Source organism: Momordica charantia (genome assembly GCF_013281855.1).
Source record: "Momordica charantia cultivar OHB3-1 chromosome 5 unlocalized genomic scaffold, Mcharantia_2.0 BLBB01000005.1, whole genome shotgun sequence".
NCBI lineage: Eukaryota > Viridiplantae > Streptophyta > Magnoliopsida > Cucurbitales > Cucurbitaceae > Momordica > Momordica charantia.
The window spans coordinates 6741212-6766182 of NW_028275163.1; the positions used below are offsets into that span (position 1 = coordinate 6741212).

The 24971-nt window shown below is 38.7% G+C and overlaps 1 protein-coding gene and 1 pseudogene across 1 annotated transcript; both read right to left on the reverse strand.

Moving 5' to 3' along the window:
• Positions 1-1897: 1897 nt before the first annotated feature.
• LOC111014668 (disease resistance protein RGA2-like) lies at positions 1898-5241 on the reverse strand (annotated as a pseudogene).
• Positions 5242-13066: 7825 nt separating this feature from the next.
• Positions 13067-18615, reverse strand: LOC111014682 (putative disease resistance protein RGA3). Its single transcript, XM_022289480.2, is given in 4 exon segments — positions 13067-14035; positions 14140-15421; positions 15423-17300; positions 18339-18615. Coding segments are annotated over 2 exon segments (2751 nt in total). The 5' UTR covers positions 17130-17300; positions 18339-18615; the 3' UTR covers positions 13067-14035; positions 14140-14377.
• Positions 18616-24971: the final 6356 nt, after the last annotated feature.

Below are 24971 nucleotides of genomic sequence, written 5' to 3' on the forward strand. Positions count from 1 at the left end.
CCGTCTACTAGTACCCTTCTGACCACCACATGATCAATCAAGGGAGCGATCACAAGTGCATCATTGTGGGGCAGGTGGACCTCCTCCAAGTCTGCACTGTCGAAGGTGATTGGGCATCGATGACTTTCTCTCTGGTCGGCCGGTTTTGGTTCGGAGGAGCTCCTGCCCATCGATGACTTTCTTCACCTTCTGTAGCACTTTGGCGAAGGTGGCCGGGGCCTCCTCTCCAAGCTTCACCGTGAGGGCTTCGTCGGCTAGACCGGTGAGAAAGTAGCACATGGCCGAGTCATCGGAGCAGTGTGCGACCTTCAATTGCTCCTCCTAGAACCTGGTGACATACTCCCGTAGCGTCTCACCTTCCTTCTGTCTGATGGTGGCGAGATGGGTCGCTGTCTTTTTGTCATAGTGCCGAGAAGAGAACTGGGCGATAAACTCCCTTCTCAGCTGAGGGTAGGTCGAGATCGACCTAGCTGGCAGCCTCCGATACCACAAACGCGCGCTGCCAGTAAGCACGATCTGAAAGGCGCGGCATTTGATTGCGTCTGATGCCGCTTGAAAATCCATGAGGCCCTCAAAGACCTCAACATAATCCTTAGGGTCCTTCGACCCATCATAAGGTTTCACTGTAGGAGCTTTGAACTTCGGAGGGATCGGTGCTTCCAAAACGGCCGAGGTAAATGGCGATTCTCCCAGGTCACCATCGTTCAGTGGACTTTCTTTCTGCTCACATTTGGCCTTTAAGGCCTCAACCTGAGCATCGAGCTTGCTCCTCAACTGGTCGAACTCCTCCTGCATGACCATCCCATTGGGAGTTGCTGGGTTGTGAGAGGATTCAGCTTGCTGGTTGGAGCTCCTGTGCGAGCGGGATGGTGACTGTTCTTTTCGAAGGGATGAGCCTCTCTTTCTGTTAAGATGCTCACGGAGGTCTCCCCTCTGGTGAGTGTATCCCTCATCCTCATTTTCTTCGGGATGCTCCTCCTCGACTGGGCCAAGGTGGGAGCCCCTTTGTTCACGTACGTCAACGCGCGTCACCCGGTTTTCAGATCGGGATCCTGCGCCTGCAGCTCGTACCATTTCGTTATACATTTCTTCCATGGATCTCATTTGCGTGCGCATTGTCTCCATTTCTCTCTGGAGTGCGTCAAAATTCTCACTCGTTGGAGCCGGGGCCGGGCCCCGGGCGCCCTTCTTAGAAGTCCCACCTCGGCCACGGTTGGCCCTGGATGTCCTTGGGTGCGCCGGTGGCAGAACAGACGTGGTGATTCGTGCCGACCTGCGGAGGGGTTCCGTTATTAGGCCGTCGTGACCTTGCCCCTCTACCACCGCTGCTCCGACCTCCCTCTGGTGGGCATCGCTGGCAGCTAGAGTTCTTCGATCTGCCGTATTGGTCGAGTTTGCTGGTTAAACCATTTTCGCTCGCGTTTTTTTTTAAAAGAATTGGGATGACTTAGACTGTCACGTATCCCCACAGACGGCGCCAAATGTTTATGCAAGAATATGCACAACAGTGTTCTTCTGATCCTAGCTCGAACCCGGTCTCCGGACCGACCTGAACACTTAGGCGGACCTACACAAAAAGGTGAACACTCCGACGCTCAAGTCAGTATAGGTTGGATTCCCAGTTTAGTTCGAGGTCGAAAATCTCACCTGAGTGTGGATTGAGGTCCTCTACTTATAGGTGGTAGTCCCGTTGATCTCGCGACGGTTACACCCGATAATCTCGGGACCGACGGTTACACCCGGTAATCACGTCGCTAACAGCTGCTCACCTCGGACCCGCCGAGCTTCTTGGTAGATCGGACATTGACCAGGTCGCACCTCGGCCCTTATACTTAGCACCTGTCAACGCTGGTGGTGGCAATCTTGGCGGTTCGAGTTGGGCATGACTCATGAGTCATCCTAAGCACTAATAGCTGTCCTCCACGTGTCTAGGGTATTTCATCCCCCAAACACGTAGCATGGCTTGTCGCGAAGGCAATCGTTTCAAATTCTCGCAACAAGAAACCTCCAATGTTTCTAAATTTGTAAGCTTTTCCAACCATTCAGGCAGAGCTTCAACACCATTAAAGTGTTTTATAGTTAAAGCTTTCAAAGTTGTCAGATGCTGAAGCTGTCGAGGAACTTGGATTGCTTTTCTTGAGGTATCAGTTAAGCAAAGATTTGTAACTGAAGATTGGTGCATGAGAGAACTGAAGTCGTACTCTTCCATACATCCACCAATTTCTATTTCTTTCAAATTCCACATATTATGCACATTCAGCCTCAAATTGGGACAGTCAAAAATCTTCACAGACGCAATGGAAATGCAACATTCTAATTTACTTGGAAATTTCTTCAATCCTTCGCATCCATCAATTGTTAGAGTCCGAAGAGATACAAAGTGATCAGGAACACTCCTTAATTTGGAACAAGTGTCCATAGATAAGCTTTCAAGATGAGGAAAAGCAATACCATTTGATACCTCTACCCACTGCACTAGTTTTTCCATGAAACTGAAGGAAAGTTTCCTCAACTTGGGAAAACAAACACTTTGTTTTGAGCCATAATTTCCATAGAACTCTCTGTCTATACTTCTCACACTACTCATATGAGAAATTTTGAGATCTTCCAGGTTAGGTAATTGCCCTAGCATTGGAAGCATTTCACATTTGCTACACTTTTGTAGAACTATTGCAACCAAATTTTCAACAAACACACCATTAGGCAAAACTTGTCCGGCAAAGTGAAGAATAGATAATGATTGAAGATTGTTGTGTGGTTGAAGTCCTTCCAGCACTTCCATGTCATTGTGGTTGCTATCTTTTTCAAAGAAATTAGTACTCCAATTAAGGGTTAGTTTACGTAAGTTCTTTTTTCCCATCAACTTTGCAGCTATGGCTTCCTCTTTACTTCTCACTCGCTTGAGGCTGAATAGTCGCAATGACCCTTTGAGATCGTTTAAAGGTCCAAGCTCTTCAATTTTGCGACCCTTCCCATAACCTACTATGTATTCAGGTAATGTTTGAAGATGAATCAACCGGCTCATATGTAAAGGCATTTGGCTTGGGAAGTTGGGTAGGAAGGAGAAGTTCAAATGTCTTAGCCTAACCAATTTTCTCAGATTCTTTGGAAGATGAAATCTTCTTCCAAGCTTTAGTGTTTGCAAATTATAAAGCATAGTAATAGATTTTTGGAAGCTGCAACCATATTCTATTCTCTCCAATGTCAAGATACCTCAAATGCTTTAACATACCGATTGAATATGATAATTTTTCAATCAAAATTGAGTTTATTTGCATGTTAAAATTTGAATTTATTGCTAAAACACGCAAATAAACACAGTCCTCCAACTTCTTTTGGATTTATGTCTCATTATAGATAACTAACGTGCGTAACTTTCTTACACCTTTTTCACTCCAATTATGAGGATCTAATTCCAACTTTTGACTTGAAATAACACAAGCAACATCATGTATTAGATCATGTATCTTAAAGTGAGTAATTCTCCCATACTTATCTTTAATGACGTCTTGAAATAGAGATCGAGACAACAAGAAGTTGAAGTAATCTTCTCCCATATTCTCCTCCAACATTACGTTATCTCCTTCATGTAGTTGAATAAACCCTTGTGCTATCCACATTTGAATTAAGGCTTCTTTAACAAATAGATAATCTTTCAGAAAATTTGAACAAAATGCAAAACATTGCTTTAACGAGAGAAGTGGTAAACAATCTACACTTAGTTTTAATGTGGATAAAACAAAGTCTTTCTCATCATTCGAAATTTTTCGTACTATACTTTCAACTGTAGTCACCCATCTCTCACAGTTTCCTTCAAACTTCGCTGCCCCTCCTAAAACTTTTGCAACTAGTGGTATTCCACCAATTTTTTTGACAACCATATCTTGAACGTTCTCCAACTCTGGATTCATTAATAATCCATTTGCATTTGCGCTCTCTTTGAATAAGGACCAACATTCATCATCTAATAATTTTCTTAGATGATGACTGGGAACTGTCTTCATGATAGTTGCAACTTCTGTACTTCTCGTGGTTGCAATTATACTATTTCCAGATTTTTCAGCAATCTCATTTAAACAATCCCTTAACTCGCCCCATAAACCAGCTTCTTCATTCCAAACATCATCGAGAACGAGAAAATATTTTTTATCTTGCATTTCCTTTTGAAGCCTCTGAAGTAAGGTCTCTTTATAGTTCAAGCCACTTGATGGATTTGTTAGACTCTGAAAAATCCCTTCTAAAATATCAATAATAATAAATTGTTCAGACACGCATGCTCAAATAGTTTTATCAAAATGTTCCTTAATCAACTCATGATTGAAGACCATCTTTGCCAAAGTTGTTTTCCCAATTCCACCCATACCCACAATGGGTATGATCGACATACCATGTTCATTGCTCGAGTCAATCACTAGTTTCACTACGTTCGAAACTTCAATTTCTCTCCCTGTAACTTTAAAGTTAAGAATCGAAGTTGTCTCTGGAATCTGCTTAAGAATATTCTTATTGTCTGGTTCTGTGGATTCCTTAAAAACGAGTCCAAACGCACTACGTTCATATAAAGTTTCACTAATGGCCATCATTTTTTTGGCCATCTTCCTACGGAACAGAAAAGGATTATTGGAGGGTGAAAAGAAATTTCGCACCTTGTTTATTTTTTCCATTTCCACTTTGTGTTGAAGATCTTCATAAACAAGTTCGTCCAATAGATCATCGGCTTGATAAACAAGTTGTTGAAGATCCTCCACCCACAGCCTGACAGATTCATGGCATAGTTTTTTACTGTTAATATCCCCTAAAATGGCTTCAGCCTTGAGTAACCGCTTCCTCAATTTGGAAAGCTCCTTTTCCAAGCCCCATGCCACACCAATTTGCTCAGCTGCAAGCTTCACTACCTTCTTCAGCACTTCTTGCACAGCAAAAGTCCACAGGAATTCAGCCATCTCTGCTCCTCAGTCACTTTCGCAAAAGAACTGCAATGTTTAAGAAGATCAAAACTCTGATCCACCGGTTATTTTTCAAGAAGAGATCCAACTTGTATTTGTCACAGGGAAGGCTCGAGGCAAAAAAACCTGAGTTTGAGAGTTGACTTGGAAAGCTGGTGTGAGAGACAACAATAAAAACAAAAAGTACTGAGTGCCTTTCCACATCACAAACAATTTTATAAGGCCTCAGACGCGCAAGTGTGTGGACTCTTCTTGGATTTATTCAAAGTATGCAGTTTCCATTTAAAACAATATAAATATTGAACGAGTTAAACAATTATTGTAAGTTTGATATTTAGACTTCGTGACTATTAAGTTACTTCAGGGGATTTGTAATGGGTGGCGTATAAGTTTTCTATATTTAACAAAATAGCATGTCTTTTTGATATTTTCAGATATAGTATTTTTTTGAAAATTCTGATTTTAAAATTTTCATTATTCCCAAATTACCCTTTTCAGTTATCGCTTCGTTATTATATATCAAACATATATCACATATATATCAGGAGTACATCTGACAACATTAGTATATCAGAAGTAAATCAATAGTATCAAAAGTCAATCAGTTTTATATCAGTTGTATAATAGTAAATCACTATTTTACCTGCTTTAACTCTTTGTCTTGTATTTTTTTGATCAATTAGAAATTAGTAGGTATTGGCATGCATGGAAAATGAGAAAAAAAATTTGATACTTACTGAAAATGAGAAAGAAAACTTGAAAGGAACGTGAATGTGAACGTCAATGGTGATTTTCGAAATTACTGTGAATGAGAAATCAATTAGAAATTAGAGGTAAATAGAAATTTAGGGTTTTTCTGTATATCAATAATATATCAGTGATATATCAAGTATACATTGTACATATATCAATAGTACAATTAAGTTTTATTTAAAGTTTTAAAGATCAAAATGAAAGCAGCAACAATGTCATTCTTAAAAGGTTTAAATATCATTCTTGGGTATTAACATCAACATCAAATCAGCAGCAAAGTCCTTCAACCAAAAACTTAAAGGTTTAAACATCAAAACAAACCAGTAGCATAAACCAAAAGTAGACTAACAATGTCATTCTTAAAATTCTATGAAAGAAGAAGCATAAGTTCCAGAAGCATAAGTTCCAACAGTCTAGAAAAGTGTAAGTTTCATTCTTGTATAATCTTTAGGTAAAAGCTTGAGACATCAATCTTCGTTCTTGGTGATTGTCTTGTTTTCGGAGATACTATCTTTGAAGCTTTCCGTTTTTCCAAAGACAACACTTTTGGCATTGGTTTATGTTGTCTTTTGGGACGAACGACATCAACATTTTTTACGATGTTTTTTTATTTCATTTTTCGTGTTTGTACCATTACTTTTGTCTGAAAAAAAAAATTTATTTCATATATTAGTATATCATAAAATATATATTAGAGGTAATATGTTCGAAATAATTGGTAGATATCATAGTTATATCAGAAGTAAATCAATAATATATAAGAAGTCAATCAGTTCTATATCACCTATAGTAGTAGATATCATAGTTATATCAGAAGTAAATCAATTTCATATCATATGTATATCAAACATATATCACATATATATGAGGAGTATATTTGTCAATCAAAGTTATATCATAAGTAAATCAATAGTATATCAAAAGTCAATCAGTTCTATATCACCTATAGTAGTATATATCATAATTATATCAGAAGTAAATCAATTTCATATCAAATATATATGAAATATATATCACATATATATCAGGAGTATATCTGTCAATCATAGTTATATCATAAGTAAATCAATAGTATATCAGAAGTCAATCAATTCTATGTCACCTATAGTAGTAGATATCATAGTTATATCACAAGTAAATCAATTTCATACCATATGTATATCAAACATATATCACATATATATCAAGAGTATATCTGTCAATCATTAGTATATCAGAAGTCAATCAGAAGTAATTTATTGTTGGTTCGGGCGTGCAAGGTATATTTGTAATTTATAACGTGGGCCTTCGTTTTTTTGCCAAAAAAATGCTATATTTAAAAAACTCAAACCTTATTGCTATTTTGCTTATTTTCCTCACTTTTTTTGTCATATCTCAAGTTGCCCCTTACTTTTAAAAGTTTTTAATAACGCTCAATAAATTTTCAAAACAATACCTAACTAGTCTTCTATACTCCCTTCTCAATGGATCCTTATGTTAATTTTGTTAGATATCCAATGAATTAATTATATTTACCCGACCCATTAACTTAAGTTTTTTGATTGAATGGTGGCTTATTTGTGCCTTTAAATATGTGAACTTTCTTGAAATAAGTTCATATCCTCAAATAATAATACACAATGTGACATGTTAAAATTTTTTGGTGAGTAAAATTTGACATACCACGTGGACAAATTATGATAGATGGAAGATTTGTCCCAATAAGTTGAGACAAGGGACCGACTTACCGTATGGGCCAACCTGTAGAGCTCGGGACAAGCTAATCTCTAAGTTGTCTCCTAACTCATGAAGTAACTACGTTAGGTCCGATAGCCTATAACCACATAACTACAGGCATGTTGGAATGTAGCAGAAATTGCTTATCGCAAGTGTATGGGTCAAGCTTTAATAAAGTGATAAGTCAAATACCGATATCGTCCTCTGGATTGGATTTCTAGATCACTCAAGTACCACAGATACAATCGCTCAATTTTATTGAGAGAATCAAAATTAAATTGGAGAATATAATCAAAGGAAATAAACATGCAATAACAAAGATAAAAACAATGGGAAGAAAAGTCATAGGGAATTGGTGTCACCTATTTAATCTATGAACCAACTACTTAATTAATCAAGATTGAACGACTTATTAATTGTATAGGCCATGAACTCTCAAATCTCAACTGCCTCTCCCAAGCGCAAGCTAATTCTCCTTGCCAATTATGAAACCAACATCTCTATCTAATTTTTATAACAAATAAAAGCTTTATTGAACAAGTCTTTTAACGACCTCTAAAGAACTTCTAAATCTCCCGATCTTAAAACCTCTTTAGTTATGCATCCCAGTTCAACTCTAAACCACCTCTCCCGAGCATAAGATTTCAAGTCTAAAATCAATCAATCTATGGTCAGTAGATTCAAGGCATTAAGCATAGAGAAGCATAAATAGAACATTCATACACATTCAACCAAGAAAACTAAACAATCAATGCATAAAGTTCAATGGCTACATCAATCCCTAAGATGAGAGGTTTAGCTTCTCATATTCAATGGAAAACAATAAAATCACAATGAGAAGTCTATAACAAATCTAGAAAAATCAAGAGAAAGGAGAAGAAACTATGTTCGGTGTGTCAATCGTTTGTCCCCGAAGCGACCTCCACGATCCCGAGCCTTGAAAATCACTTTCCTAAGCTCTCCAATGGTCTCTTCGCCCTCCAAATTGGCCAAAAAGGCAAACTGCCAAAAAACCTCTCCCAAACTCCTCCTTCTTGGCGGCTGCACAACCCTATTTTTATAAAAAGTTGTTGCGGCAGCACCATGGCGCTACACACAGGGCCATGGTGCTACACTATTCACAAAACGCGAAATTTAAACTTCGGAGCGCCGCAGCGCTCTAGGCTAGCGTCGTGGCGCTATCTTCTCGGGTTTTTGGCTTCAAATCTTGTTATTATTCCATCTTGGTCACTTTCATTCCGATTTTTCTCTCATTTTGACCCAAATAAGTCTTGTTTCCTCCTTATCTTTATTCCTGCAAAATATATTTGATGTGCTTAAATTTGTCATGAAGAAAAGAAAACTAACAAATAATTTCAATATAAATCTCATGAAATGTAGCTCACAAAGTGTGTTATCATGGAACGACCATAACAGCCTTGTCTCTCACCAGTTGCCTATAAAAGAACAATGTGAAGTTCAATAAGTTTTGCTGCAAGCTTAGAATCAAGCATTTTAGCTCGTCGCCCGCACATCCACAAGCCAATGGCTAGGTCGAAGCCATCTAGAAGATCATCAAACGAGGGTTAATTTAAAGCTTGAATGTCAGAAAGATAGATGGGCAAAAGAGCTACAAGAAGTACTTTAGTCTTACGAAACAACTGTGTGCGGATCAATCGACTAAACACCCTTCGCTCTAGCCTTTGGATCAGAAGCAGTTGTACCCGTAGAAGTCGGAATGCCTACAGCTTGAGTGGAGGAATTTGGGTCTGGCATAAACGAGAAAGGCCCCATTCTAAACCTTGACCTTTTGGATGAAAAGAGAGAAGCTTACCAACTTCAGTTGGCCGAATAAATCTTGTAGCTCAGTATCACAACTCCAGAGTTAAGGCACAAAACTTCAAGGTGGACGACATAGTCCTTTAAAAGGTCTTGCAACATGTCAGAGCTTTGGAATAACCTACTTCAGGAAGGTCTTTTTACCAAGTGAAGGACATAATACGCTCAGATACCAACATGGTTGGCTGATCTTGATGGCAAACGGCTACCACACTTCTAGAATGCAGAGCATCTGGTCTAAGGGTGTACTACCAATCGATGTGAAATCACTGCAATAAAAAGGGAGTGTCAATGTATTCCCAAGTTATAGTAATAAAACCTACGACCTATTTGAGTAAGCAAATGCCACACAGACTAGCTAATGACCAAGCTATGCTTATTGGGGGTAAGTGCACGTTGTACCCCCTAGCCTTATTAAAAACATATTAAATCCGACTCGAACAAACGTGAGGTAGTATTAAATGTTAAGAGCGCACACATGCTTGATTGTCCTATTAAATTTTATAGTGTTTCATCTCAAAACTAATTGGCAATGAGAAGAGTAGCTCAGGTCTATTATAAACCTATGTAAGGTCTCTTCTTTTATCAATGTGAAATCCTTAACATGCCCCCTCAAGATCGTGGCTCTTTTGGCTCATCAATCTTGACTGAATCCCATTTTGGACCAGATGCTCGTTTGTGCTTTTTGGGCTTTGATACCATATTAAATATTCATGGGGTTTCATCTCAAAACCAATTTGTTAAGGATCCCATATTGAAAAGATAAGGGATCTTACAAAGGTTTATAATATACATGGGCTACTCTTCTCATAATCAATTGGTTTTGAGATGGAACCCCATGAATATTAATATGGTATCAGCGCTCAAAAGCTCTAACGAACATCCAGTCAAAAAAATCGGCCAAGATCGATGAGCCAAAATATAATAGACATGAGCTACTCTTCTTATAATCAATTAGTTTTGATATGGAATGCCCCATAAAATTTAATAGGGCAATCAAGCATGTGCGTGCTCTTAACATTAATTAATAATAACTAAAGATCATATATTTAATTAAAACTTTATTTCAATCATATTCAAGTGTGTAACTTATAGTTTTAATGTGAATCTCATTTACATTAATTTTAAACTATAGTTTTAATATGAATCCAATTCATATTAATTAATTATTTGAATCTTATTCAAATATAACTCTCATAATATATAAACTAATTATTAATGTTATTCATAATTAACTTTATATTATAATGTATCTATATACATTATATTGATTGTATCTTATACAATTAACTTACATTCCCTTAAATAAGTTGAATCCCTTCAAATTCTTTCACAAGTTTTGATCTTTGTTTTACCCGTTGTGAGCTAGCAAGGTGACCTAATGGACTTACCGATCAGAAGATCTAACGATACGAGATTAAATGATTAAACTCGTTAACCAAAATAACCAACATTCGTAAACTGTGAGTCATTCTACTAAAGACCCACAGCTACACTCTTTGCACTACAAAATATTTTATGTCTATAAATATTGAGCATTAATAGTAAGTCAATCATTCACGAGTGTTTGTAACTTCAGCTGGGTCAAATTACTATTTTACCCTTGAGTTACCTTTTTTCTTCTTAGTACCACTGATCTTCTAATGAACAACCTGGTTAGAACCTAACCATTAAACAAAAATCTCTTTCGAGCCAGTGAGAAGGTGAGGGTAGGGCCTCTTATTCAAGTCCCGAAGTCAGCATTTAAGAGAACATTCATCTACTTAGCCTAAAGTCGGGATGGAATAAATTTAATCTTGTATAGTTATGTTCCCAACTCCCCACTTGGTCTCATCCCGAAAATGGTAGGAATATTGAATCGACGACCCGAGCCACTCTCACCAATACAAATCAAATGACGATCCCTTACAACCAAGAGTTCATAACTCACTCAAGATTGAGTTACCTAGTCTTCCTATTAAATAATAATCTATTAGTTAACGATGTTATAGTTAAAGATTAGTTATTTCACAGTCCGATCTTATACAAACTGATTTCCCTTGTTCATAAGGGTAAAAAGAAACTAAATGTGTGCTGTTTTCTAACGTTTTAAACTCGGAAACCGTGATTTAAGCTTGGTATAGTATCCAAAACCTTTCATTTTAAGTTATCTTGGGTTATACATGCACATAAGACGTTTTTACATCATTTAGAGTTGATTTCTAACGAAAATTACACTTTTGTGCAGAAAAATATCGAGCTAGGCGCCTAGCGCCTTCCCCAATCCCGAGATTGCCCTTAATGTAAAACGCACGTTTTGGTGTGATTTGAAGCCTTCCAAAGCTCTGCCACGTGTCTTCCATACATTAAAGGTTGCCAATTCAACAACTACCCAACCAAAAGGTGTTTGAAATGGATGGCTCTCCACAAAGCTCTCAACCTCCTAACCACCTTGAAGTCCCTATAAATTCAACAATTCATTCTCTTCATTCATCATCCCGGAGTGATCATTTCAGCTTTAGGCATTTACTTCTCAGCTTGTTTTCTTTTTCCCTTTAAGTTTTTGAGTTGTTATTGTTTTAACCTTACTTATTTCAAGTTTTTCCTTATTTTCCAGCTTATTATTCTTCAATTGTAAGTTTTAGTCTTGTTTAATTAAAATTCCAGCAAGTTCTTTGTTACTTTTATCTCTCTCATTTTCATTACGAAGTTGTAATCACTCAACCTTGAAGAATCGACCGAGTACTGCTCCCCAATCTTGAAAGAGAACGGGTTAGGGTCATTCGGGTTGCAACTCCACAATTTCCAGCTTGTTAAATTCTACTCATCTTTTAATTATGTCGTCTACTTCCATGAACATTAAATTCTGCTTTTCCTTTATCATCATGAGCTAAATTATTTTTCCCAAGCCCGGTTATGGATAGTTAGTTAAAGTTTTTAAAATCCAACGAGGCAAAAGACATTTTTCTCCTCTTTTATCACCTAAAGTTGTTTCCATAAGTTGAAACTTGTTTTGGCCAATTAATGTTTTAACCAAACATCAATACTGAAAAGGTTGATACGTTTTCACAACTTTACTGATTTAACTTTAGAGAGGAATACTTTAGACATAAAGATTTCGCTCGGGTAGCCTAGATATAGGACCTCGACCTAAGGTTACGGTTGGTTTTTACTAAATCAAGTTCTTTTTTCTAATAGACATATTAGGAATTGACTTAAACCTTCAAAATCACTTAGACATAAGAAGATGACAAAGTAAACCGAAGAAAATTTATGAGAGGCGCCTGGCGCCTAGTTGGAAAAAGTCTGTGTATTTTTAGCTAATTTGAAGTAACTGGGCTGGGTTTATTGCATTGAGTTTTTTAAATATCAAAACCAACATTATCCTTATTATTTGTCACTCCAAATTCAATTACAAAATCACCGATCATTAACATTTCCTATAAAAAGACTTCATTTGTCCCTGAGGATCGATACTCGGAATACTCGTTCTGTTTTTACTACTTGTGACGGGTGTACACTTGCACTCTCATTTATTTTGAATCCAAAATACCCAAACACAAACTCATTGCATATGATACTCCCACTCACATTTCTCCACATAAACGATTTGAATTAAATCGTTTGTAACTCTTACAAAGTGGGTTGTATCCATAATATTACCAGCATAAAGTACCCAACCTTACCTATATAATATAGACCCTTTAAATTATTACTTGAACATTATCCACTTGTATATCAAATATATACCGTATATTAAATATATATCTCATATATCAATTATATACTGTATATCAATTATATACTATTCTAGTTACATAACATAACCTAGGAGGTTAGTTTATTGATTTAGCTAAAAGAACTTCAATACCATCTTTATTGAATAAATATTTGTTTTACATTTACAAACCGTGAGTTTAGCATAAAACCTACAAAAGCATCCATTCACTTGTCCAAAAAGCAAAACATAACAAAAATTTTAATTTGGTTCTTTCTTCTTATGTCATTTTTGTGATTGTCACTTTTTTTCGTTTGACATAATAGCAAAAAGAACAAAAACAAAAAAACACAGGATCAAAATAAATGAACCCCTCGATCCGATATGTGCCCTAGATCCTCTTGGAGAACATGATGCAATGTAGATGGGGCCTCTTCCAGCCAAACAGCAGTGAGATCTTCATCCACCGCCGCCTTTGCCGCTTCATGAACTACTATGTTACCTTCTCTGCGACAATGAGTCGAACTAATTTCCTTGAGATGCGTAGAAAATTGAACAACTTTTGTCACCGGCAGGCCTTACTGAGAGCGATGTTCATGAGCCACGCCGCCTTTGTGATTGTCACTTAGAGAATGGGTTAGTATTATTAAGTAAATTTGAAGAAAGAATGGTGAATTGATCGTTCCTTTTGAGGGAAACAAAAAAAAAGACACTTACAACATGAACATATATGTTATATTGTTATATAAAAACTACTCAATAATACTAACCCTTTCTCCAAGTGACAATCACAAAAAAAGAAAAAACATACACATAATCTTTAAATGGGAAAATTACAAACCATTATACATAGTTAGATGTTCAAATCCACAACTCAAAACACTGTTAAACTAAAAAAAGAAAAAAAGTTGTATGAAAAAATTTAACTAAAGCTGATCAATTCACTCATCCGGAAAGCAAAACATAACAATAAAAGGTTAAGAATGGTACCTCAACACAATTTATCCAAAGATGGAAAAGTTTGACCTGCCTTCTCTAGAAGGCATTTGTTCCAAATATTCGAATGGACAATATCCAAAGTTTCCACAGATGAAAAGTCTTTCCACTAGATAAAGAAAGTTAAATGTCAAAAACTCTTCCAAACTAAACATATTATATTAATTTGAATGAGACCGAAAAATATTTGACAGGTAAAGGCTACAAACTTACATCAATTGTGTCGATGGGAAGATGTGAAAGTTTGGCCCCCTCTGCATCGCCTTGGCCGAGTAGTAGCGTGGCTTGTTGCGAAGGTAATCGTTTCAAATTATCGCAATAAAAACACCCAATGTTCCCAAAGATGCAAGCTTTTCCAACCATTCCGAGCTTCAATACCATTAAAGATTTCTTTTGTTAAGGCTTTCAAGGTTACGAGATGCTGAAGCTGTATAGGAAGTGGGGTTGCAGTTCAACAATCGTACTCTTGCACGCGTCCAACAATCTCTACTTCCTTCAAATTGCACATATTATCCACATTCAGCCTCAAATTTGGACAACCAGAAATAATCAGAGACTCGATGGAATTGCAACATTCTAATTTACTTGGCAATTTCCTCAATTCTTCACATCCCACAATTCTCAGAAATCGAAGAGATACAAACTGATCTGGAATTCTCATTAGTTTGGAACAAGTGACCATAGATAAGGCTTCAAGATGAGGAAAAGCAATGCCATCTGATGATACCTCTTCCCACTGCTCAAGCTTTTGCATGCGACTGAAGGAAAGTTCCCTCAACATGGGAAAGAATATTTGTTCCCTTGGGTTCGAGTTATTGCCATAGAACTCACTTCCTATACTTCTCACACTATTCAAAGACCAAATGTTGAGTTCTTCCAGGTTTGGTAATTGGCCTAGCATTGGAAGCACTTCACATTTGTGACATTCGTGTAGAACTATTGCAACCAAATTTTCAACAAAAACACCAGTAGGCAAAACTTGTCCGCCAAAGTTAAAAATAGATAATGATCGAAGATTTTTGTGTGGTTGAAGTCCTTCCAGCACTTCCAAGTCATTGCGACTGTTATCTTCTTTTTCAGAGGAAATATTCCAACCAAGGGTTAGTTCACATAAGTTCCTTTTTTCCGTCAACTTTGCAGCTACCGCTTCTTCTTTACTTTTCACTCGCTCGAGATTTAAAAGTTGCAATGACCCTTTAAGGTCATTTAAACGTCAAAGTTCTTCAATTATACAACCTTTCTCAAAACCTACCAAGTATGCAGGAAATGTTTGAAGATGAATCAATTGACTCATATATAAAGGCATTTGGATGCTGTAAATGTAGAAATCCAAATGTCTTAGCCGGACCAATTTTCTCAAATTCTTTGGAAGATCTAATCTTATTCCAAGTTTTAGTGTTTGCAAATTATAAAGCATAGTAATAGATTCTGGAAGCAGCCTCCCTATTCTATACTCTCTAATGTCAAGATACCTCAAATGCTTTAACATACCAATTCATACCAATTGAATAATCTGATAAAAGGCTTCGGGTACCATCTAAATGCATTACTAAAACACGCAAATAAACAAAATCCTCCAACTTCTTATGAATTGTCGCCTCGTCATTGATAACTAACGTGCGTAACTTTCTTACACCTTTTTCACTCCTATTACAAGGATCGAATTCCAACCTTTGATTTGAAATAATACAAGCAACATCATGTATTAGATCATGCATTTTAAAGTGAGTAATTGTCCCGTTCATATCCTTAGAGATGTCTTGAAATAAGGAGCGAGACCACAAGAAATTAAAGTACTCTTCTCCTATATTCTCCAACGTTACGTCGTCTCCTTCTTGTAGTTGAATAAATCCTTGTGCAATCCACATTTGAATTAAGGCTTCTTTAACAAATTCCCAATCTTTTGGAAAATTTGAACAAAATGTAAAACATTGCTTTAATGAAAGAAGTGGTAGAAAATCCACACTTAGTTTTAATGTGGACATAACAAAGTCTTTGTCATCATTTGAAATATTTCTTACTATACTTTCAACTGCAGTTACCCATCTCTCATAGTTTCCTTCAAACTTCGCTGCCCCTCCTAAAACTTTTGCAACTTGTGGTATTCCACCAATTTTTTTGACAACCACTTCTCGAATGATCTCCAACTCTGGATTCATTAATAATCTATTTACATTTGCACTCTCCTTGAACAAGGTCCAACATTCATCATCTGATAATTTTCTTATATGATGACTAGGAACTGTCATCATGATAGTTGCAACTTCTATACTCCTCGTGGTTACAATTATACTATTTCCAGATTTTCCAGCAATCTCATTTAAACAATCCCTTAACTCACCCCATAAACTAACTTCTTCGTTCCAAACATCGTCAAGAACAAGAAAATATTTTTTACCTTGCATTTCCTTTTGAAGCCTCTGAAGTAAGGTCTCCTTATAGTTCAAGCCACTTGAAGTATTCGTTAGACTTTGAAAGATCCCTTCCAAAATATTTATAATAATAAATGATTCAGAAACACATACCCATATAGATTTATCAAAATGTTCTTTAATCAACTCGTGATTGAAGACCATCTTTGCCAAAGTTGTTTTCCCAAGTCCACCCATACCCACAATGGGTATGATCGACATACGATGTTCATAGCTCGAGTCAATCACAAGTTTCACTATGTTCAGAACTTCAATTTCTCTTCCTATAACTTCAAAATTAAGAATTGAAGTTGTCTCTCGAATCTGCTTAAGAATATTCTTATTATCTGTTTCTGTGGTTTCCTCACCAACCAGTCCTAAAGCACTAGCCTCGTAGTAATGTTGATACAAAGTTTCACTAATGGCTTTCATACTGTTGGCCATCTTGCTACGGAACAGAAAGGGATTATTGGTGAGTGAAAAGAAATTGCGCACCTTGTTTATCTTTTCTATTTCCACTTTTCGTCGAAGATCTTCATAAACAAGCTCGTCCAACAGATCGTCGGCTTGGTAAACAAGATGTTGAAGATCCTCTACCCACAGCCTTACAGATTCATGGCGTAATTTTTTTCTGTTAATATCACCTAAAATGGTTTCTGCCTTGAGCAACCGCTTCCTCAATTTGGAAAGCTCCTTGTCTAAGCCCCATGCCACACCAATTTGCTCAGCTGCAAGTTTCAGTACTTTCTTCAACACTTCTTGCACAGCAAAAGTCCACAGGAATTCAGCCATATCTGCTCCTCAATCACTTTCCCAAAAGAACTCCAATACTGAAGAAGATCCAAACTCTCCACAGGATATTTTTCAAGAAGAGATCAATAATTGAACGTGTATATCATGTCAGAGGGTAGGTTTGTAGAAAAAGCTATATGAGTTTGACGGTTGACTTGGTAGTGGAAGCAGCTTGTGTGGGAGAAAAAAGAAAGGAAAATACTTAGACCCTTTACTGAGGAGAACTAATTTTGTCGTAACTATCATTAAATGTTTGATAAATAATAAAAAGAAATGTAAAAAGAGATTTTTTTAAAAATAATAAATTGTCAATTTTTCAACAGCACTGGAAATAAAATTTCGTCGGAGTCTTAAGTATTTTCCAAAAAAGAAAAGCAAACAAGTGGGTGACTTTTCACATCACAATCAATTAAGGCTTCAACACGCAAGTGAGTGGCTTTGCTTGCATATTTTCAAAGTGTTCCCATTTAAAACAAGATAAATAATATTAAACGAGTTAAATTTTTAAAGCTATACGTATTTAGTCACTGTATTCTGAAAAATTTTTAATATTAGATCTTTTATGTTAATTTCATAATTTAATTTAGTATTTATGCCGCTAAATATTTGAACCTTTTTCGAAATAAGTTCATCTGTGATCCTCAAATAATACCCCCAATGTGATTAATAGGGGTGAGAAACGGGTCGGGTCAGGTTGGTTTTCTGATAAAATGAGGTAAATCGAATCAGTTCGATTTAATAGTAAAAGAACTCGACTCGATTTGAGTCTGAACCAATTTGGGTCGGGTTGGTTTATTGGCGTTTTTTAAAGAGGAAAACTTGAATAATAGTTGTCTTCTCTTCTCTTCTCTCCACAATTCTCTCAACTTCTAAAATGCCAAACAACAGTTCGTAGATGATCCCAAAACTCTCCCAAACTTCAAACTCGTAATTCAACTTGGAATCTATCGATCAAAAACCAAAGCTAGATTTGTTTTTTTTCACAACAAACCTCATCTTCTTGCAACAAATTGACAGGATACGAGGATATCTAACAACAAGCAACATAATCAGAGTGTGTTTTCTTAAAATAAATTCCACTATTTCACCAAAACTGAAGCCAAATGGGCAAGCTAGAAAAATCACTTCGAACGACCAACCGAACATGACCCAGATAAAATTGAAAATCGATTCATAAAATTAGAACCCAACAGAAGAAATTGGACATACCGGCGACGTTGAAATTGGGGATTTATGGCAACGAAATGTCTGGTTCGCTCTCTGGCTCCATCTTCTTTGGCGCGGGTTCGATACTGCTCGTGGCCGTCGCCGTCCGCTACAGAGGGAGAGAGCGCAAGCGACCGTCGCTGACCGCTGGTTTCCTTTCTACGCTGACCTAAAGGCGTGGCGCGGCGTGTTTTCTCGGTTCGGGTCGGTTTTTGTTAATGCTAAACCCGGCGGTTCTGTTTCCGGATCGGATCGGTTTCTTTCACCTTTGTGACACCTCAGCATTGAACCGATGAATTTAACAATCTATTTGACAAAAAACAAAAAAAATTAAAAATTCAGATTTATTAAAAGAATTTCCAAATTTCACTTATCGCTCGCGAATTCTCTTCTATGTTCACGCAAGGTTTGAGAAATTCATTGTATAAGGCGAAATTTTCCTTCATGACAACCCATTCTTTCAATCATTCAAGCAACATTTTTCATCCCATCTTCAATCGGCGACTTTATTTTACTATTTTGACCGCTCTTCCTTTTTCCGACGGCCTATTAATTTTTCTAGCTTTTTAGCTTTCCAACAATAATTATAGAATATATACTTTTTTAACCTAATGATAACATACCTATTTAGGTTATATAATATATACCTTTTATTATAAAATATATGTAACATATACAAAAAAGTACTTTCTGCGACAACGGATTTTACTATAATTTTGGGATAATACAATAGACATTACAATAATCTCTCAAACATACTGTTGATGCAATTTTTGGGAATTCGGGTCGGGTCAAACGTCGAGTCGAGCAAACCAAGTAACCCGTGGAATCGACTGTCGAATTTTTGGATAAAGATTTGATTTGGAAATTTGGAGAAGCTTGGATCTGCAATAAGAAAGAAAATAAGAGAATAAACACTGATGTGGTGTCGGTCGACCACACTCCGATGCTTAACTCAGTTGATGAGCTTTAAGTGGGGAAGAGAGGAAATGAGCAAATCTCGAGTGAATTGTTCGAGAGAGAATGACATACCTCTCTTCTATTTATAGTTTTTTGTGGCAATGTGAACAGGCGTTGGAAAAGTTAAAGGAAGTTTGTCAAAGTCAATTGCCGCTCTATAATTGGCTCTATAATGAGACCAATAAATGCACAAAAGCGTCGATGGGTCCCTTGCGTCCAATATCTGCACTATGGTCATGGCTTCATTGGCGGCGGTCAAAGAAAGTGGTTGAAAAGGGGGGTGCGACCCAATGAGCCACACAAAATCAGGGCCCACCACCACGAGGCGGCAGGCCCGCCCAACTTTCCCCCTCCCAGCCTTTCAGGTTGGGAGGGAGGTGTCGCACAATGTGTGGCATAATACCACGCATTGTGCAACTAAGCACACTTTATGTGCATTGGTTTCTTCTTCAATGAGTTGGGCCCTTTTGGGCGCAACTCCTTTCCAATTCATGAGCTGTCAAGCCCCTTTCTATAATTCCTCCAACATTAAGCCCTCACTTCAAAGTTAGGGTTTCCTAGCTTTGAAGTATGTTGTGTTCCCTCTCTTTTTTCCTTTGGTAGCCACCGCCCACCTCCATGTCTTTGCATTTTTACTTTGACTTCGATTTGCCCACTTTAGTTCCTTCATCTACCAAAATCTCCGCACTATTTGCTATTGAATTCTTCTCTTATCTTCGATAAGTGAAATTTTTTTTTAGCCTTCTGTTTTTGTTAATACATATACCTTATTTTTTTGTTTGAAACAGAAAGCCGCACAACAAGTTGCACAACCGACCGCACAACAGACCGCCCAAAGGATTACCGAACTTGCTCTCTTCTTCCACGTTGGTCGTCGGCGAGGTACTTATACATTTCCAAGCTTGCCGTTTAATGTGTTGCCTATAGTGTCGCCGTGTTGTTCATAGTGTTTTTCATATCGCCGCTCGTCTTTTGTGAGCACTTGTTTCTGTTTTGCACATATATAAAAAATAAAATTTGCGTGTTGATAGCGTAATAAACTTCCAAATATAGTGGACATGTATTCTTTTGGGCATAGCCACCTTAAAATGTCTTTGTTGCTTAAAACAGGACCCATTTTCACACTATTCTTCTTCTGGCCGCCGAATATTATGCACAATAGTGTTCCTTAGAGCCGCATCTTGCTGCTTCCTATTGGGTGCGTGGTGTCACGGTCGTACATTTTTCAACCGTGCGGCGCCATGATTTAAGCTCGACCATGGCCAGCCTTACGGGGAACTCTAGCCCCAATATACTTTACGCGCCCTTTTGTGGCTACATTGGACTTTAGACGAGGTTCTTTCTTCCTCGACTAAGCTTTAATTCACTTTTCCAACTATCTTGGTTCTCGACCACTCGGTCGTCCCGCTCCTACGATGAGCCATGACCTTACCGGGATGAGTTATGACCTATAACGGGGTCAGAACGAGCTTAAAACGCCAACAGGGTACAACCGGGAGATTCCTGCTACTTAACTATGTCAAAACTAGCTTATCGGGCCCAACGAACGACTCTAAGACCATTCCTGCCGAGAAACTAGTCAATAACGGGCTAAACGGCCTTACCGGGTACTACCGGGATGATTCCTGCCGAGATCCGGACAAGGAATGACTAAACTTGGAAACCGGGATGAATCTTGCCGCTTACTGGGCCAAGACTAGCTTTTTCTCACTTACCAGGTGCCAACCGGTACTGTAGCATGCCACCCCGAGCATCGGGATGTCATCGGACTTCGCTGATCATTTGGGCATGCATACTGAGAATCGACCCATGGACTTATATTTATGATCAGGATCTTTCGGACATCCATCTATCCGGACATAATCGAGGCACGACGACTCCCGCGACCGTGCCTTGTCTTTCGAGCATACCGTACCACATAACAGCCCCTATGTGCAACCTCCAGCCCATGGAACGAGGCGCAATGCCGGCACACCCGTGCCGTCCGACACTGTCCTTGAGATTCTCATTCTCGAAGGAAGACGCCCAAGACTTTGGTCTTGCAATGCTCGCCCACGCCATGACACACGCATGTGTCATGGGGTAGCTCACTTAGGCCACAGGGCCCAGGGGTGGTGAAGAGCTGACAACATACCTTCCCCTAAGGTACATTCTAAGGCATTCTTGGTCTGGCATGCGTGTACGTGCAAAGTGGCAGGGAGTCAATCGTCAACGTTGAGCGCACGTCTGAACTCCGATTGACACGAAACTTGTTGTGCTTGCATATCTCACTTATATGCATCTAACTCTAAAGCCGCTCGTCCAAACTCTCGACGGAACCCTTACTTCTAGGGTTATGGCTCGAGGCCCCAACTGGCCCTCGTTGAGCTTGTCACCAACACCACTAACATCGTCTTCAGCTTCCATTCTGCATATGCCTTCTCTAGGCATCTTGAGTACATCCATGGGGTGTGATAGGTGATGCACCATCCTCATTGGTCGCATCACGACACTTCTCTCTCGGCCCTCAACATGGCCCAACGGGCGACATATGCATGTCGCCACCACTTGTCCACTACGTGGGTGTCACAACCTACTCTCTACTAGTATGGTTGTGACACGTGGTCTTCACGTAGGTATATAAAAAGGTATCATGTCATCCTTTTCGTACATATCTTGCTTGAAAGTTTGTTTTTTCCTCTAAACAACAGTGCGGTTTATTAAGCATCTTTGAGGCTTTAGAGAATTTATTGCGCGGTTTGTACGTTTTTTGAAGGATTTTTTAGCGGACTATTAGGATTGGCTGTAGTCAGGGAACCTGGTTGGGCAGTTTTTTGGGCGGTTCTAAGAGCATAGTGTAGTTTATTGGGCAACCAGAGATTTTACGCATCTAATTAGGCATCCTTGAAGTCACTTGGTTGGGCATTCCTAAGGTTCTATCTAGTAGTCTCTTTTCCTTTGAGAAGCTCATTTGGAGGAAACTTTTGCATACTTTCAAAGTAACTCTTCGATCTTTTACTCTTTTTCTAATGCAATATGAAGGATTTTGGCTTAGGAAGTTCGGTAGCCGTTAGCTCCTTAGATCCTTGTTATGAAGAATTTACATTTGATTCTTTAGAACTCTTTGACCCAGCTAGGCATTCCTCTCCTATACCTTCCTTAGACGTAGGGACCTCGAGGGTTGGGGGAGATACCGATGAATGTTCTTTTGCTAAGGCGATGGTTGAAAGAACGACTACTAGGGTAGCGAGCAATGAGTTTTTAGGTAGGACTTCGGACGAACCTGATAGTGTATATATGAGATGTGCTGGTATTACCGCTATATTAGAGCTAGTGAATACAGTTGAAGTAAGACCAGATGGGGTTGATGTACATTGTTCGAGCATAGACGCTATTACTGTAGCTCCTGAGGTATCACAACTGTCAATGTCATCTCCAGACCGATACTTATCTGTTAGGCCCGCCAGCATTCGCTCCACTATTACTTAGAGTACTCTGGATTTTTATCGTTTCACTTATGAAATTCCAGATAACATTATTATGCGCGTGTCGGGTCCTGATGAGCGGATGTGTAGCCCACCTCTAGGTGAAACGGCCTTATACACTACCATGTTTAGTCATGCCCTATGGCTTCCTCTTCACCCATGTGTGCAATACTTTTTGAGTGACGTTTGCTTAACTCCCGCCAGCTGGTCCCCAATGGGTGGGATCTATTGTTTGCATGTTTTATAGCCTGACAATACGGCGATAGGGGAGTCTTGACCGTGGAGACTTCTGTTATTCTTCACACCTTTGCTCTGAATGTTGTTCCTCATCGGGAAAACCTGTACTTTTGTTTATCGAAGAGGAAAGAGAAGAAACTCTTAGTGGTATAAGAGAGTGTTGGAAAGCGGAAGGCCTCCAACAAGGCTTCCCGTCGTCGTGACAAACAGAAAGTTACCATATCTAGTTCTAATAAAAACTAGAAAAGTGAGTGGTTTTTTATTAGTGGGGATTGACTTTCCACTGGGGGAGATATTTTTTATATCCCCACTGAATTCAGGGCGGGCTCTTTTCTTTTGGTCTGGCTAGTGTCTTTTTATTGCTAACTTGTATTTTTTTTGTGGATGTCTAGCCTTAGCTCATACTTGTGGTCGACGTACTTATGCTGCTGCATGCTTAGAAAGAGGCTTAACTGACATGGGAAAAAACGAGAACTTACTTACGAAGGGCAGTTTGCGTCATTACGGCCTATCGGATATGACCAGTCCTCTCTTAGAGGTTCAGGGTCGACTTGTTAGTGAGCCCCCACTCCTTGGTCATATTAGTGATTCCACTTCAGGTAAGCTCTTACCTTGACTTTTATTTGCTTCGAGCTAAGAAACAAAGCTTTTAAAAGTAAGCTCTTACCTCTTGTTAGCTTGAAGTCGATCGTCAAGGTAAAAGTCAAGGTAAGAGCTTACCTTAAGTGAAATCACTAATATGACCAAGGAGTGGGGGCTCACTAACAAGTCGACCTTGAACCTCTGAGAGAGAACGAGTCAGATCTGATAGGCCGTAATGACTCAAACTGCACTCCGTAAGTAAGTTCTCATTTTTTTCCCACGTCAGTTAAGCCTCTTTCTAAGCGTGCAGCAGCATAAGTACGTCGACCACGGGTACGAGTTAAGGCTAGACATCCACAAAAAAAAATACAAGTTAGCAATAAAAAGACACCAGCCAGACCAAAATAAAAGAGCCAATAAAATAGTAAATGCCTACCCGGAGCCCTGAATTTAATGGGGATATCAAAAATACCTCCTCTAGTGGAAAGTCAATCCCCACTAATAAAAAACCACTCACTTTTCCAGTTTTTATTAGAACTAGATATGGTAACTTTCTGTCTGTCACGACGACGGGAAGCCTTGTTGGAGGCCTTCCGCTTTCCAACACTTTCTTATACCACTAAGAGTTTCTTCTCTTTCCTCTTCGATAAACAAAAGTACAGGTTTTCCCGATGAGGAACAACATTCAGAGCAAAGGTGTGAAGAATAGCAGAAGTCTCCACGGTCAAGACTCCCCTATCGCCGTATTGCCAGGCTATAAAACATGCAAACAATAGATCCCACCCATTGGGGACCAGCTGGCGGGAGTTAAGCAAACGTCACTCAAAAACTGTTGCACACATGGGTGAAGAGGAAGCCATAGGGCATGACTAAACATGGCAGTGTATAAGGCCGTTTCACCTAGAGGTGGGCTACACATCTGCTCATTAGGACCCGACACGCGCATAATAATGTTATCTGGAATTTCATAAGTGAAACGATAAAAATCCAGAGTACTCTAAGTAATAGTGGAGCGAATGCTGGCGGGCCCAACAGATAAGTATCGGTCTGGAGATGCATTGACAGTTGTGATACCTCAGGAGCTACAGTAATAGCGTCTATGCTCGAACAATGTACATCAACCCCATCTGGTCTTACTTCAGCTGTATTCACTCGCTCTAATATAGCGGTAATACCAGCACATCTCATATATACACTATCAGGTTCGTCCGAAGTCCTACCTGAAAACTCATTGCTCGCTACCCTAGTAGTCGCTCTCTCAACCATCGCCTTAGCAAAAGAACATTCCTCGGTATCTCCCCCAACCCTCGAGGTCCCTACGTCTAAGGAAGGTATAAGAAAGGAAAGCCTAGCTGGGTCAAAGAGTTCTAAAGAATCAAATGTAAATTCTTCA